Consider the following 16,984-nt stretch of genomic DNA (forward strand, 5'->3'; position numbering starts at 1 on the left):
GTTGGTGAGATATTAAAGCCCCTCCCTGGTTTGGTTGGGAGGAGTTTATAATTTTTTGTTTAAATGGGTTATGTTAGAAGATATTTTATATATTTGTGCATCTGCTGTCTAATTTAAACAGTATTTCTATAATTACTGACATACTAATAGTAATTGAAAATGCCTTAAGATACAAACCATGAAACAAGTACCAAAACTTTTAAATAAGCTTAAATTGCTACTTTTTAAAAATTCAAGTGAAGAATCATGATCATATTTCTTGCTAATTGTTTTAGCTTTTATTCAAAGTAAATCATGTACTGGATTTTGACCTCTAAAAATTTGGGTTCAGACCAGCATTTGAGTCATAAATTAAATGAGTTAAGTGGTCTCTTTCTTCTTCCCAGTGGATATTTTCCCATGTTGTAGTTTCATCACAAATGGCAGTTTCGGTTTAAATATTCCACTCTTAAAATAACAAGAATAATGCAGGTCACTGCTAAGTCATTGCTCCCAGTTGCCATATATTGAATTTGAACTGCTTTGCATGATGTGAATATCATAACTTATATAATTAGTTCAAACATGGGTACTTTCCATTTTAAAAATTCTGATATTTCCCAGGATTTTGAAAAAAAAATAAAATTCTGGTCAGGTCAGTTTTATTTAAAATTTCTTCTGGTTTTGCTACACCCATCCCTCAGTATGTTGTGCCAAACACAAAGCAGTAGAAGCTGGTTGTTCCTTTTCTCTGCAGGTGAAAAATCATGGACGATCCACACAGCTCCAAGGCAGCTGAGAAATGTGAGGGTGTTTTTATAATGTATTCACTTGATGCACAAATTTTGATTTCATAATCACACCTACTTCTGATATTAATGCTCCTACTGTTGTTTACCAAGACTTAATAGAAATTTCCCTGTGTTTTCAGCTAACTCTGCTTTCTCTTGTGTTTGTGCACAGCATGAGATGAAGGACTGTGTCTGATTTCTGTGCTCTGTGCAAGGTCAAAGTGGCAGTGCTACAAGTCTGACAGAAGTCTACTTAGGCAAAACATTTAAATGGGATTTAATTTAAAATCAGAGAGTCATGGTAGTGGCTACAATCCCTCTTTAAAACCTGTTCATTTGATATTACGATTTTTTATTACAGTTGAGTTTTTTTAAGAAAATACAATAGTAGTTTGGTTGCTGCTTTTAGTGCATGTACTGTAACTGATTTATACTGTTACTATATTTTTATTTTCATAATGATATGGGGGCTCTAATTCTGAATATGGATTCTGGTTGAGTAAAAATCAAATTGACCTCCTCACAGATAAAACAATTACACTTCAACGAAATCTGAGCAGATGGGGAAAGAGTGATGAATGAGTCCTCATCGTGTTTTTTTTCAGATGCTTTCTAGAAAGTTATTTTCTCTCTTTAGAGTGCCTTTTCCTTCTAAACAGTGGTTTAGCAAGCATTGTCCTGCTCCTCTCAATCTGTCACTGCTGGCGCTTGTCCCTCCCTAGCAGGAGACAGGGTGCAAGGCCAGTTCTGTCCCATGGAGCAACATTGTCCCACTCTCATTGCTGTTTCTCTCTGGTTAGGTTTTTAAGCATGTGGCTGGACTCTGAATTTTGTAGGAATTGTTTCAGTGGTGAGCCTTTTTGGTTTCTGAGATGACTCTCCATGAGGAAACAAAAAGCAGCTTTGAATCTTTTTGTTCCCAACACTTTAAATTCCAGAATATTACCTCCACTTGGTCTGCTGCTTGCGGGGCAGCAAAACTAGTGCAAAATATGGCTAAATACTTTACATTATCTCCCTAGTGTGAAGTTCCTGCCACATTTCCCTCTGAATCAAGCATGTCATGTTGCTCTGTGATCATTGTGGTTATGACTGAGAAATTACAAAGGTCCCACCACAGTAAAATGCTCAATAAATAAAAAACAGGTACATAAAATTTGACTAAATGCAAAATTGGAGGGGTTTGTTTGGTTTTTTTTATTCTATGAAAATATGCATCTCCGAAGCATATTAAAAGAAATAAAAATGCTGAGTCACTGATAGGTGACTGAAGGAATAAGTTTCTGAGGAAAAGATATATATATTTTCAGAATAAACCTCAAATTTCAGAAATAAGTGTCCTTCCTTTTTACAGCCATTACAGCTGTTCATGCAAATTAAGTCTTAATTCAGAATATCAAAGTGCAATTACTTTTTTTTAAAGTTCCTCACAGTTTGGTTAGCATTTGTCTGCACCCATCTACCATTTTTCCGTTTTCATTTTATATTTTCCTGAACTTCTGTTTCTAATCAAAATGCAATGAGCAAAAAATCTTTAAATATTAATCTTTATTCTGAGAGAATTAACCAGTTTCATAGATCCAAAGTACTTAGTTGTCTAAATCAGCATATGAATTTTGGTCCTTTCAGATTTGCTTCCATGCTCTGTTCTAACAATCTAAGAAATATCCGTGGCAAAACAAAGAAAAGCATCCCACTTCTCTGACTGTAGTCCAGTTCCATAAATATTTTGTCATGTGAACACAAAGAATAATTTTATTTCCAAAGATGCCTATCTCAAAAGGCCTATAACACCATTTTTTGAGTGTAAATTGACAATTTGAAGAAGTAAAGAAGCACAGGAAAGCAGCTAAAATTCCAATTAAGTAATTATGTTTCATCCTTTACCAACCTAGTCCATTCTTAATATCCTGTCATGATTCTTTGATAATTGGCTAATTTTAGTTGGGTTTTACTGCTGCATAAGTATTTTATGTCCACAAACCTAAAGTTGGATTTAAGCTCTATAAATAAATACTGTGCTAGATAGTTACTGTACCACAAAAAAATACTGATAAATTTACCTATCCGTGGAACTCCATGCACTCATGGCTGAACATTTTTAGTACCTACTATATTTGTGCATAATTTTGAGGTAAAACACATTGCATGATGAAAATTTTGGTCCTGAAAGCGTAAGACGTTTTGTTTTAAAAGCCAATTGTCAAATTTAAACTTCTGTTTGAATTTAAAATCTCTTGAAAATGTCAATGAAAATGTATTTGTGGTGCTTTATGAAAGCTGATGACTTTCTGACAGAAACATTAAGTTGACCTTAGTTTATCCTTCATTTAATTTTATTTGAAAAGTAAAGACAGTATTTGACTGAGGACATGGACATAATTCTCTTGAATCAAGTCTAAACTTTTAAACTACAACTCTTTAGTGCCAAACTTCGAAAGCAGTGAGAATAAGGAACATTAAGGATAGATTTAGCTTAAATTAGAAAGTTTATTTGTACTTCGGTGGTGTCTTAGCAACCTGTAGAATTCTGATGTAGTGTTAGTTTCTCTCAAAAGGCTGAAAGATAATTCTTGGAAATTCATGGTGTCAGGAGCACAGCTATGAAAAAAAATCAGTGGCATGGCATTATAAATGTGTAGTTAATATGTTGTAATAGATGCTAGTAAAGGGCTCCAGGCTGAGCTTATAACACTTGGAGATTGTTTTTAAATTATGATTGTAGAGTGAGAAGAACAAAGGAAATAAAGCTTACAGGGACATAGAAGTATAGAAGTAATTTTATAAATTTATAAAAAATCATTCTCTTGACCAGATTAACTCATAGCTCATTCATATAGCTTAAGTAATGATAAAGCAGCTGTTTAGCTATTTCAGCAATTAAAGATACCTGGTGTATAAGGGTTTTATTTTCTCTAAATATGTATTGTTGTGGTGGTTCAAATGTTTGTAAACTGAAAGTGTAGTTTGATAAAAGTGTGGTTGGATTGCAATCTTGTCTGTTCTGTTCTGCTTTGGAAAAAGTACAGACACTGACAGTAGCAGTTAAAATAAAACAGTGACGTTGTCTGTGTCAGAAAATGAGCATGGAACATGATCAAGTCCTACTGTAAAGTGGTAAAATCCTGGAAGTCCTGAAAGTACTACTTTGTTATCTACCTTCTGCAGCTCGGAAAGTGAATCTGGCTCCCAAAGCGCATGTGATCAGCTTGTAACCCCCACGGCATTAGCAGCCTGTACCAGGGTTGACTCCTGTTTTACTCCGTGGTTTGTGCCATCACTAAGTGTGACGATCCAGTTTACCTATTTGGAAGTCCACCTATGCCATCATCTTGATCAACTCGGCACAGGTATGTACTCCTTTGGGTACCATAGTAAAAGCATATAGTTCATATGTGCTGCTTAACCACTCTTTTGCTGCCTGTAGTCCTCATTTCCTCGTTCAAACAGACATTCTTGAAATAAATTATCACAAACAGCCACCAGTGGTACAGGCTCCAGGGTAAAACCGATGACTTCTGTGCACTGAGAAAGTACATACGGTAGGCAGTGAGGCTGATCAGCCCCCTTCCTGCCTCCGGAATGGGTAACTGTAGAAGCCGTCTGTTTTCCATAGTCTGATTAGTGACAGCAGGTGCCACTTCACTTTTGAGCCATCTTAGTGAATGAATTTGATCTTTTACATTTTCCAGCATATTAACAGTACTGCTAAAATATTTGAAGATTTTGCATCCCCCTTAGTAAGAATTCCTTGGAAGAGTTCTGAGAACTACAGGTTTAACTGTCATTTCAGTTATGATCACTTTTGGAGCTACATATGGTTTGGTTCAGTGCTCTCTGTCATTGCATTAATGGCAAATACATTCCAAGAGATCTTTACATTATTGTCTGATTTTCAAATGCCAGGAATGCTTTCTGTGGAAGATGGGCAAACTTCTTGGATAGTTTTGACAGGGACAGCTTTCTTTGTGAGTAGTTTTTGTGTTTCTGTAAGTATTATAATACATTCATTATCAAATCATACCAAAAATGACATTCAATGACTAGCAAATAATTTCTTGTCTATCAGCTACTTTTATCAGTACATAATTTTCCTCACTATTGCACTCCAATTCCAGATGCTCAGTCTTTAAAAGTACATATTCTGGAAAAGGCAAAAATCAGATTAAAATCAAACCCAGCTGTTTCATTTTTTAACAGCAACTGAGTTTATGCTGTTGTTGCTGTTGTTATAGCATCTAAAGGCCTTAGGTTTTGGGGCTCCTTTGTGCTGTTATACACCAAGGGAGCACAAAACTTACTGTATCTATTACGCTTTTGTAGAATAATAGGGCTTGATCCTGGATAGAGATGAGTGTTTTGGTTCCAAATCTGTAGAGCACTAGAGCATATGCTAATTTTAAGCATGTGAGAAGTTCCAGCAATGTAAATAATAACATCAATGGAAATATTCGCATGCTTCATGTTACACAAGTGGTATACATGCCTTGCAGTGTCTGCTGCCTCAGTGCTCAGCATTTTGCAGGACTGAGACTTCAATGAAGGCGATAAAATCTTTTTTATGATATATTTCTCATGCATTTAGTCTCAGGATACTGTTTTGTTTCATTTCTAGTGTTATGGGGTAATATGTCGCATCTCAGTGGGTTTGTGGTCTTGAACTGTCCATAATTGCATCAAAGACAATTTCCACTGTGGAGCCTGTTAGCCTGCACTGTCACATGTCAGCAAATAGTATAATACTAATTGTTATTGTGTTCATAATGTGCTGTGTGTGGAATATCATAGACATCTACTATAGCCAAAATTGTCACAGAAATATGGTCTCTGCTCCAAATAGGCAGCAATCTGAAGTATTGAGCAGTGTGTAGATAAAGCAGTTTGGTGTCTGGTCTATTTACCATGAAAAGATTTTGGTTTGCAGATACTTTTTGTTTGCAGCTGTTATTAATTACAATTCTATTTTACATCTAACAAACAGTGTGAACAGCATCGGATTTCAGAAATGTCGACTCCTTAATGAATTTTATTCGTTTTATCTTATGTACAGGCAGTTAACACACAATTTACAAAAACATACAGAATGTGGTGATTGTGATGTTCCAGTCTTGTTTTTTCTTTCACTTTTCAGCACCACCAAAGTTTCTTCAGCCATTTTTATCTGATAAGAACATGCCATCTGAACTAGAATACATGATAGTTTCCTTTGATGAGCCTCATGTATATCTTCGTCAGTGGAACGATGAATCGGTGTTCCAGGAGATCCAGTTTTCAACTCAAGCCGACTGTAAACTTTTGGAGTGTCGAAATGTGACTCTGCAGAATGTTGTGAAACCTTTAAAAATCTGGGGACAGATTGCTATTTCCAGCAGCACAGCAAGAAGGCTATTGGACTGCACAATAATGGTTGACCCCATTTTCATCAACTTTGGCCAATATGCAGTTCATTCTTTAAATACAGCAATTCAAGCTTGGCAGCAGGTATGCAAATGCAATAGTGAGACTGTAGCTATTGTGATTAATTTAATAGCAAATTAGAATAACCACTGCATTCATTGAAAATATTCCAAGATATAAAAGCTGTACCTTATACTGAAAGTGGTTTTTACTAATAAACATTAATTCTGTGATAGCTATGAAAATTAGGAGACAGTGTTTGCTATCTGTAAAGGTAAATGTAGTCAAAACTCCTTACACTTCAGAGAAACTACATGAATTTATATCAGAATAATCAAAATCTTGGTCTTGAAATGCATAATATGCCATGAATTTATGAAAAGGTGATTGAGACACGATATGTAAGCACAGCTAAGTCTGAGCACCAGAGCATATTGTTTCCAGCTACTACTTCCATCCTTATTGAAGTTCAACACTAGTTTCACATTACATTCTGTGCAAGCAGCATTAATGGCTGAAGCCAGTCCCAGTATAAGGAACCTTGCTTCTGCAATGACCCCTCAAAGGCCTGTAATTCCCTTACTCTACTACAGCCTTGAAATCAAATCATTCTCTTCATCTGCCTGAAGACCTATGTGGAGCCTGGGAATTAATTACCTATCATGGCACTACAATAACAAAGCCCCCAAAAAGGATAAAACATCTGTTTTATATCAAAAAATTCTTTTTTAAGGGCATTCCATGGTTTTCTTGTTGCAAAAGGACATTCATAAAACAAGATCTAGTGTGATTTAAATCTTTACAGCTGGATCAAATATCAATGTGAACAAAAATCTTTGTAGCTCCAATTTCTGTTTTTTGTCATATTTTGAACAATGCTTTTAATAAAAAACAAACATAGAAAGTATAAGAGAGTCCTTGATAGGCTGTTTAAACCCAAAATATTTCTGACTTAGTACTACTCCCTCATCTAAGACATGTGTGGCAACTACTGCAAAATGGCCTTCAGAAAGGTCAGTTTCCTCTTAGGATGGGAAAAAAAAGATCTCTCAGACATAGCTATACATATAAATAAAATATGGTGCATAAATATTTAAATGTTTTAAACCACATCACAGTGTGAGTGACTGACTGACTATTCTCTGCCTTGAAGGAATATTCTGAGTTGAAAAAAATGGAATTGTATATTTGATTAAGTAGAGCCATATGTCGCATAGTATATTGCTGACAGGTACATTCTATGAATAGTTGGTACTGATTTATACATGGATTTGGCAATGTTAACATGAGCCACAGGAGGATATACTTCTGTAATTGTTGCTGTAATTTTCTCGTTTCCTCTCATGTCAAGGGTACTTGCCACCATGTTCTGATGTGGTGGATATCTAGCCCTGAGTATTTGAGATTAAAAACTTGCATTGCTTTGAAATTAGGGAACAGTTAACACACAAGTGGATTCAAAATGGATTATTAAATTAATTGTTGCCAAGATGGTTTTTATGTGACTTTACCTCCAGATTGGGAGGTTGGCATGCACTGCATGGGAAGGGAATAAATTTCACAATAATAGGCATTGTTTGTTGTTTGCGGTTCACACAAAATGCAGTATAAATGCTGCAACTAGAAGCATTAATTTAATAACCAGGAAAGGTTATTTGAATTCTCCACATACTTTTTACTGGGTTAATATCTGAAACAAGTGATGTTGTAGTCAGTAGACAGACAGATGAAGCATGAAACAATTTGGCCCTGCACCTTTAGGTCAGGAGTTCAGGATTACCAGAAGCCTCTGTCAGTGTCTTTGTTTCCTAGATATGGACTGATTTTTTTTTCCTTTTTTTTTTTTTTTCTTTTTTTTGAGGGAGTTCGGTGGGGTTTTTTTTGTTTAAGTAATGGTGAACATCTTGAAAGTATATTGAACCTAAAAAACACAAGGCATACAACTTGCTTTATACTTCTAAGTCACATGCTGAAAATCTGAGAGGATTAGCACTTTTAGAAAACAGTTTTCCCTTTTGACATATTTCATTGTCTGATCTGAAATCCCTATTTAAATACAAACAGTAACTGGCTAATGAACATCTAAATGCAAAGCTGGAGTAATGGGTTTAATAATTAAAGAACTGGGCAGGGAACTTCAGGGTTGTTATTAATTTAGTTTTATTATTTAGTAATAACACATAGACTATCAAGTGAGATAGAAAATGCGTGTCTCCTGGAATATAAGTGGAGTGAAGGATGTGGTGATTTTTTCCTTTATTTGGGCATTTAAGCCTTCACAAATTGTTTTACAGCATTAGTGCTTTATGGTATCTAGAGACAGAGGGTCAACTGAGAGAGCAGCTCCCCAGGTATGGTACTGAATGTTATTCCTGGGAAAAAGCTTTTCCTTTGTGGTTTCGCGTTGCAAATGTTTTCCTAAACTCCTCGGAAGTTACAAAAGCTCCTGTTTTAAACCTGTTTTAAACCACTAGAACTTCTTTTCCTCAAGGTCTGCATGGTGCTTAACCTTTCTGTTGGCAGTTGCATAAGTTTTCTTAATGAGCTGGGATCAGTCAAAATGACATCTTGTGATCACAGTAGTTTCCCCATCTTTCTACCATAAGCACAAAGAACAAAGGAAAAGGATACAGCAAGTTTCTAGCTGATAATGTCAGGACATCACTGTGAGAATGAAGTTTAAAGAATCCTATGGAAAATGTTCTTTTCTCTTAGAGGAACTTCAAGGGAGATAAGAAATTGCTAAAGATTTTCTGTCCAAGAAACATTACTAGGTGAGAGTGGGGGGTGGGGAGAGACATGAGAGGGAGAGAAACAGCTTGCAGAAGTCTTAGGTAGCTCATGAAGCACAAAGAAAATAACTTTGTGCATATAAAGAGGCCTAGGCTTTTATGATCGGGGGGTTTTTTTCCAGATCCAGAAATGCTTTGAAATAGCTATGAGCTGAGACATGAGCAGAAAGTCCTGAATGACTAGGGAAGGCCTGGTGACTAGTATTATGTAGGATGTTTTCCCCCCTCTCTGAATAGAATTCACAAAATATTTGAAAGCCCAATAAAGGAGAGACAATTTCCAGGCTTCTCTGAGAGAAAAGAACAGCTGAAAAATGATCTAAAGAGTGGCAAGAAATCGTCCCCCAGGAACTGACCCTAGTCTGTATCTGATTCAGTCTGGTGGTCTTTTGCTGATTCTTTTGATTTGCTGTTTTTATTCAGAGAGGGAATTTTTTTCTTAATCCACACTTAGGTGTTTTCTGCTCCTGGAGTCATCATTCAGCCCTTCAGCATCATTGCCACACAAATGGCCCAGTTCTATTTAGTTTTTTTATGCCTGGTTTCTCTAAACTCTCTTTTATCAATCAAGATTTCCTCAGTGCATCTCTTTGCTGACTTTTTATTTTCTCCCTTTCTGCTTACCCCGTAGAAGCTTCTACTGTGAGACTTCAGTAGCAATGTGGAATCCATCTCCCTGTGATGGGTGCAAGTACTTGCTGCACATCCTCAGGGATCAAGAAGCATGGGTGCTATTCTATCTGGGAAAAATCTCCTGTCTTTACTGCAAGGAGAATAAAGTTGCCTAGAACCCTGCCTGTGCAGTGAATAGTTGCCATACTAAGCTAAAGCATCCCCAAGCTTCCTTGACATTCCTTTAGTCATCTCTTATTACCAAGACCTGAGGCATCTGTAGCTTTCTCTTAAGCCTGGCAGCAAGGACCAATGCCTTATTATGCAAAACTTGGTATTTCCTGGGTTAAGACTTTGGAATTGTTATAAAATTGAGTTTTAAATACCTCTTTCATTTAACTTTGAGAAGTGTTGCTGTTAAAAGCATTGGATTCTAGTAGCAAACCTAGCATTTAAGACTAATGAGTAATGGCAGTCATTCATCAGCAGCAAAATGTGTGGAAGTCTATTAATAATTCCTGATGGGATAACATTCCTCCAGCACAATTTAGGAGTTCTGTGCATGCCAAAAACTTACTGGACTCTCTTTTCCCTCTGGAAAATGCAAGAACCTACAGTTTGTGTTTACTTACTTGAAACTAAGTTAGTTAGTAAGGTAAAAAGAAGGAAGTTCGTCCCCTTCTGGTGTTGTCCTTCCAGTCTCTGCGTAATCAGCAAGAAAATGTATTGGAGTAAAAGAAAAACCTTTTCTTAAATTCCCCTGGGGTTAGATCTAGGTTTGACTATAGCAACATACTTAGCTCTGTGGATAGTAAATCCTCCCTTTTAAAAAGAACATTTTGCAAAGCTGTTACGGGAAAATATATATATTTGTGGTAGACTTATGGGTATGTGGGTATGGCAGCTTGACAGTAAAAAGTCATAGATCCTCCACTAGAAAATACCAAAATAAACTCTACACTCTGAAGTGGCACTGTAAATGTCAGCCTTTAGCACACCCAGATCTGCTACTGAATGTCATACAGACATATTTCTCTGTAATGAATTTTGCTGCTTAGAAGAAGTGCAGTTTTGGTTGTGCTTACCTAACTCTTGTTTCACAGAAGATACCTGATCTTATGCAAAACAATTAATGAAATTTGGGGAGAAACCTTTAATCTAAATATTCTCATGCTTTAATACTCCTTGGATGAATAGTTTTTGCACAAACACTCCCAGCCAATCATTCTGATATTCCTTTACGAAGGGAATTGCAACCTGCCTTAATTAAGGACAAAGGGCAAGGGGCACAGACTCAAAGACAGGATGTTCCATCTGAACATCATGAAAAACATCTTTTCTGTGAGAGTGACAGAGCACGGGTTGTCTAGAGAGGCTGTGGAGTCTCCTTTGGAGATATTCAAAAGCCGTCTGTGTGCAATCCTGTGCAACTTGCTCTAGGTGAACCTGCTTCAGCAGAGGGCTTGGAATAGGTGGTGTCCAGAGGTGCCTTCCAGCCCCAACCACTCTGTGATTCATCTTCGGTCATTCTGAAGTTGATAATGGTAGTGGACATGCATTCAAGGATGCTCAGTTGGACATACCTTGCACACTTCACTTTTCGGAAAAACTCTTCCATGTGCATCACCCAGCAATGGTCTACAAGTAGTGTACAAGACAGTTTTTCATGAATAACTGAGGATCCATAGGAATCTGTGAGGAAAGATTTCTCTCCCTCTTGTTTGATCTCTGAGTTTCTGCAGTCATCCAGGCACATTGTTATCAAAGAACTAAGAGACTCCTATGATTAGAGACAGGGAAGATGCTAGCTTTGTTAGGTCCATTTAAAAGGTCCACTGAGAGAGCAAGGAGGGGAAACAACTCTCAGAAACCATGGAGGTTCCAAAAGTTAGAGAAAACGTCATGGGAAGAAAGGATGAGAAGAGACCAGCTGGGCTATGTTATGAAGAAGGAAACCAACCAACAGTAAAATGTTGTGTGTGTGCTAGGAAAGTGTGTGCTAGGAAAGATGGGTCAAAAAGAGGTAAAAAAACCCACAAGAAGATGAATTCCTTGTGTTATACTCATTAAATTGCATGAAGACTATCCAAATGTTACTTTTTTTTTCTTTGAGTCATTGTTATGGTTGCTAGATAGTTGCTTGTAAGTGGAAGGTGCCAGCCCAGTAGTGACTAGGGCAGAAATATATGAGAGATGATCTCCAAACCAAATTATCAGTCACACTTTGACCTCTCCCATATAAGAGATTATAGTTCGTGCCTTCAGGAGCTCTAGCTCTGGTAATTTTTATGACTATCATATAGTCTCACTGTGTCAACAGAGTGACAAGCAGCCAGATGAAAAGCAGAAAGAGGAGATGGAAGGATGCTGCAGGCTGGAGAAAAAATATTGTAAAATCTGAAATACTTTTAAAACCCTTGATAATTTTTTTTTCCTTTTAAATTGCATGGTGCATTTTCAAACTAGCCTCATGGACCTATGAAAATACACTCCCCATGTCTCCTGCTTTTTCTTTAGTTGACTTTTCAAGTGTTATGGTATCAAGAAAGGGAGAGTCTTCTTCTGCTGACCCACAGCAACATTTCAAAGTGGAAGCAGCAGCTGGGGAAAAGGAAGTGCAACCTGTTGGCCTTAGAGATCAGTTGTCAAGCATGGAGAAAGCTCTTCATGCCTCCCTGCTCAGTTTGTAGTGCCCTGTCTGCCCTGTGTGACATGTAATTCCCACAGAATTGAATTTCGTTGAAGTTTTTTACCCAAATTAGGAAGTTTAGTCTTTATTGTAGTTTTAAATCTAAGATTTGCTGTACAGAAACATAAAGTAAAATATGATAAGTCTTAGAATATATTTTGTTAACCTAAACACTATATTTTGTAGAGAGTAGAGTGCTATGAGACCAAAACTAATCGAAGAGATCTTGCATTTCTGTGTTGTAACAGTCGCCACTGGGCAGACAGCTGCCAAATTCTTACTGATTCTTACTGGCTTTCATATCCCTTTCCTTCCAGAACCAATGCCCTGAGGCAGAGGAGTTAGTCTTCAGCCATTTTGTGATGTGTAATGACACACAAGAGACACTGCGGTTTGGCCAGGTGGACACTGATGAAAATATTTTGCTGGCCAGTCTCCACAGTCACCAGTACAGCTGGCGCTCGCACAAGTCCCCACAGGTATGTCAGAAACAGTCCTCCCAGTGCAGCATTTGCTAAAGCTGACTGTTGGCTTTACATGCTGATTCTTTGGTTTTCTCTGTGGCCTTGACTATATCTCAAGCTCCAGTTCCTTCAGGAGTCACATGCTGGGGCTGCAACAGAGAGAAAAGGTAAACATAGAGTGAGGAAAGCCAGAAGTGTTTAGAAGTTACTCAAGGGTGGAACTGGATGTGCATGACCGCTTTTTGTAAAACCGAGCGCTTGTGGAAACTGAAGCTTCTGAAAAAAGAGAAAGACAGCTTGCCAGGTTTTTATAACTAAGTGATCAGTACCTGTTTTCTGAGATGTACATTAGAGGTTTGGGGAATTTTTTTAATGAATTGTTTTTGCCAGAAGCATCTGTTCACTGAAATTGTTTGCAGAACAGGGTCAAACTGGACAAAGCGCTCAAATTAGCATGTGCTTGCATTAGAAAAGATTTGAAGTTGTGAGAAACACCCCACTTATATAGCTTAAATAACTCAGTTTCTGTTTCTTTGATTTTATTTGAAGAATAAACACTGAAACTGAAATAAAATATTTTTAAACTATCAACAGGAAGTATTTCAATGAAACCATAGAATCATATAAGTTGAAAAGACCTTTAAAATCGAGTCCAGCTCAGCACTGCCAAGTCCACTGCCAAACCATCTCCCTAAGTGCCACATCCACACCCCTTTTAAATACCTTCAGGGATGGTGACTTGACCAGTTCCCTAGCCAGCCTGTTCCATTGCTTGACAACCCTTACTGTGAATTTTTCCTAATATCCAATCTAAACCTCCCTGTCACAACTTGAGGCCATTTCCTCTTGTCCTATCACTTTTAACTTGGGAGAGGAAACCAACACTTGGATGGTGGTGAGAAATGGACTTTTCATCTTAATTCAAAACAAGATAGGAATTTAAATTTTTAAAAAAAGTAAATGTTAATGAGACAGCAAACCTATTTCTTCTCTTTTCTTAATATATACCCAACTCCTGCTGAGTGGGAGACTAGGTACTTGTGCCACTCTACTTGTTGAGCTGTACTCCTGCTCTGAAGAGTTACTAAATTTTTACAGATCCTAGAAGAAGTGTAGTGAATAGGGGTTCCTCACTCCTCTAGAGACCTAGAAGGTACCAGTATTAGCATGTGAGAAAGAAGGTATCATGATTCTAAACAGGAGCTGTGCCCATTTTCACTGCTGGCAAGTTTCAACTTACATTGGGAAGCAGATATGGCAAATTTACTGTGGTTTTCATTCATATGTCAGCTGGTGGATGTGCAAAACTACTGAATTTTACATGAATGTGGTCATCTGTGCAGAGAAAATTCAGCCAGAGTAAACAGTTGTAGTTGACACTGAAGTCAAGGCATAAGTTAAGAGGAAGCCAGACTAATAAAGGGCTGTCTTACCCCAGCGACAGAGGAGCTGTTATAAACAGTGTGTGCACAGAGGGAGGCCTTTGGAGATGTAGAGACTCTGGAGTACTGTACATCCCTTTTCACGTTTTCAAAAAAGACATATGTTTTCTCATATGAGCAAAAGGCCTGTGATGTCCCAGCCCACAGGCAAGCAAACCAAATGGGTGACTGTGCTCTGTGCAGTTGGGCATGTGTCAGTGTGAGACAGGATCCCCACTCGTCAAGTGACACTTGGATTATGATAGATGTAATTCCCTTCAGTTGTGTGAGGGAGAAAGAAAGCTAGCTAAACATGGCATATATTTCATAACCAATTACCATTTGCTTTTGTAGCAACCACCCAAAAAACATTTAAACCTTTTCATAAACACATGGAAGAGGAAGGAAATATTTAAAGCAATTGTAAATAAACCCACAACCAAATAAGGCTTTATTCCTAAAAATTTGTTATATCCATATTCTGGTTACTTATATAAAATTACTTGGTTGTGAAGCCATCAGAAAACCAAATCACACATAAGGGAGTGGGTGAGGTGACAGTAGGAACTTCAGATTCATTTTTCAGATATTCATTCTTCAGCTGAGAGTTGGTGATGTCAAAGGGTTTCCCCATGCTGTTTTGCTCTAATCAGATTTAGATTCACTGAAGAACTGGGCTGATAAACAGTCAGGAGTGTCATGATGGATTCCCAAGTCCCAGGAGATGGCAAAGATAACAGCTCACTTCTGACTCAACCATATTGCTGGCCAGCAGGCTCTTCTAGTAGGGGGGTTATACCTCCCTTGTCCCAATCCTTGGAATAATTTCAAGATGATTTCTGCTCTCTTAACATTTTTCAACAGTCTTCTCTTGCTGGTAAAATTAGAGACTAAAAAATAGCTGAGGTAATTTCACTGAAAATATATGGAAGCACAGGCTTTCTACACACTGTTGAGATAGAACCAAATTTTCTTCACAAAGGTCAGAGAACCTTGGCATTCCCCTATAGGCTTATTCATTTGGTTAGTGCCAAATACAAATCATTGTAAAAATAACATGCTTCAGAATGGCAGCTCATCTGAACAGTACAATTCTTTTTTGTTTCAAATCATACAAAACAAGTTTGTTTAAATATTATTACAAATGTTGTCATGTACATTTTTTCAGTGATTAATACAAATCCTTGAAATGAAAATAACTCAATCAAGACATCAGGTTGTCCCTGTTATGCTGTGGCACTTTTCTAATTGTTTCCATGGAAAACTATCTAACAGCTTATTATCCAAAGGTCAGAATAATGCCCAAGCATGGACAAACCCTCCCAGTGTCATATTCATGGAATGCTAGATGACTTCATAGTTATGAAATTATTTCATTTCTCATGATAATTCCTGACTTGCCAAGTTAGTGAATTTTAAGAACTCTGAGAGCCGATTGTAAGATAAATGTGAAATAATCCATACTTCTGGAGTCAGGGACTTCCCTCCAGGCATTAGTTCATACTTGACTTACTTGACTTACTCTTGGGGATAAAATGAGTTAGGACAAGGTCTTAGATACCACATTCTCTTACTGGGAAAGAAAACCAACTTGCACAACTTCGGCTGGCTCATGTTTCTTGTTACACAGGCACTAAGAAGCAGCGGTTGCCATGAAATACTTTATTTAACCTCTGCAAAATGTTTTTTTAGTATGGCAAGGCAGTTCAGTTAAATGAAAATAAATAGTTTTAAAAGGATTGTATTTCTTTTACATTCACATCAATAAAATTCTCCATTTTTCTTTTGCTAATTAAACATAGAGATGCAGTAATTGCCCATTTAAACTATTTAACACAAATATATATACCTAAAATAAGTTATTTTTTGTATTAGAAGATAGTTATATAATGCTTTATTTACATTTAGAATTAATTTTAATATTAATGAAGCTACTATAGTCTATAATTAAAAATTGTTCAACTTTTTCATGTTACAAAATCAGCGAGAGCACACCAAAGATTTGGATTTTTCAGCTCTTGATGGTGTCCCTCCAACTGTTTTGCTTAACTTAAAGCTTCTTGCTTCCTGTTTTTTTCCTGCCCAGATCCTCTACATTTCAGGAACCTAACCTTTCCCTTTTAACTTTCATTCTGAATACTGCAGGTCTTGCTAGTTTGGCTAATATTTCAGTAATAAGTCTGAGGTCCAATGCTCACTCTTCTATTCCTTTCCATCCCCCCACATTTTCCTCAGATTTCATGAGGTTTTGACCTTCCTTAGGGATAAGACACCCCCAACTATATAGTTCTTTCAGAGTTGAGGTAGGTCCAAAACTGATGGCATTTGAGGCCTTAAGCAACTCTAGCTAAAGCTGCCAGACTTCGTGAGTTCCTTTTGCAGAATTTAATGAAAGATAGAGGTCTGTTAGATGTCATTAAAAAGGAAGAGAAGCTACATCACTCCTGTGCTGTACAGACAACACTGGCTCCTATGTCATTATTGGATCGAGTCTGCACTCCTTATCTTGATCTTCACATTGCTTTGTGGGATGGGCCCCAGTTATGTCAGAAGTCATGTTTGTCTCCAAGACAGCTGTGTTTTTTAGGAGAAGAATTGGAGCATATGATACATAGGGTGAAACTCTGAAGTTAGAAGAGATCAGATCTTCCTAGCAATTTACTCAGAGTTAAGGAATTCTGTCTTGCAAGACAGTAGGCAGTTGGAGGGTCCCACTAGGGATCACAGCAAATGTAAAAACCAGCTATTCATGTGAGAGTACCCTGACTGTATTCTGCAGATTGTTTGCTTGTGAATAGACAGCATAAATTGTCTATAACATGCTAGTTATTACTAGTTG

At 37.3% G+C, this 16,984-nt stretch overlaps 1 protein-coding gene across 5 annotated transcripts in view; it reads left to right on the plus strand.

Annotated features, from left to right (window-relative positions):
* Positions 1-16,984, plus strand: part of VPS13B (vacuolar protein sorting 13 homolog B) — a 429,201-nt gene that overhangs the window by 370,259 nt on the left and 41,958 nt on the right. For all 5 annotated transcript variants that reach the window (XM_017806398.1, XM_017806401.1, XM_017806402.1 and 2 more), the window contains 3 exons: positions 3,939-4,120; positions 5,902-6,251; positions 12,578-12,739. In XM_017806398.1, coding sequence (XP_017661887.1) covers positions 3,939-4,120; positions 5,902-6,251; positions 12,578-12,739 — 694 coding nt within the window. The remainder of the gene's footprint in view (positions 1-3,938; positions 4,121-5,901; positions 6,252-12,577; positions 12,740-16,984) is intronic.

This window comes from Lepidothrix coronata, unplaced genomic scaffold, assembly GCF_001604755.1.
Source record: "Lepidothrix coronata isolate B3197 unplaced genomic scaffold, Lepidothrix_coronata-1.0 Scaffold15, whole genome shotgun sequence".
Taxonomy (NCBI): Eukaryota; Metazoa; Chordata; class Aves; order Passeriformes; family Pipridae; genus Lepidothrix; species Lepidothrix coronata.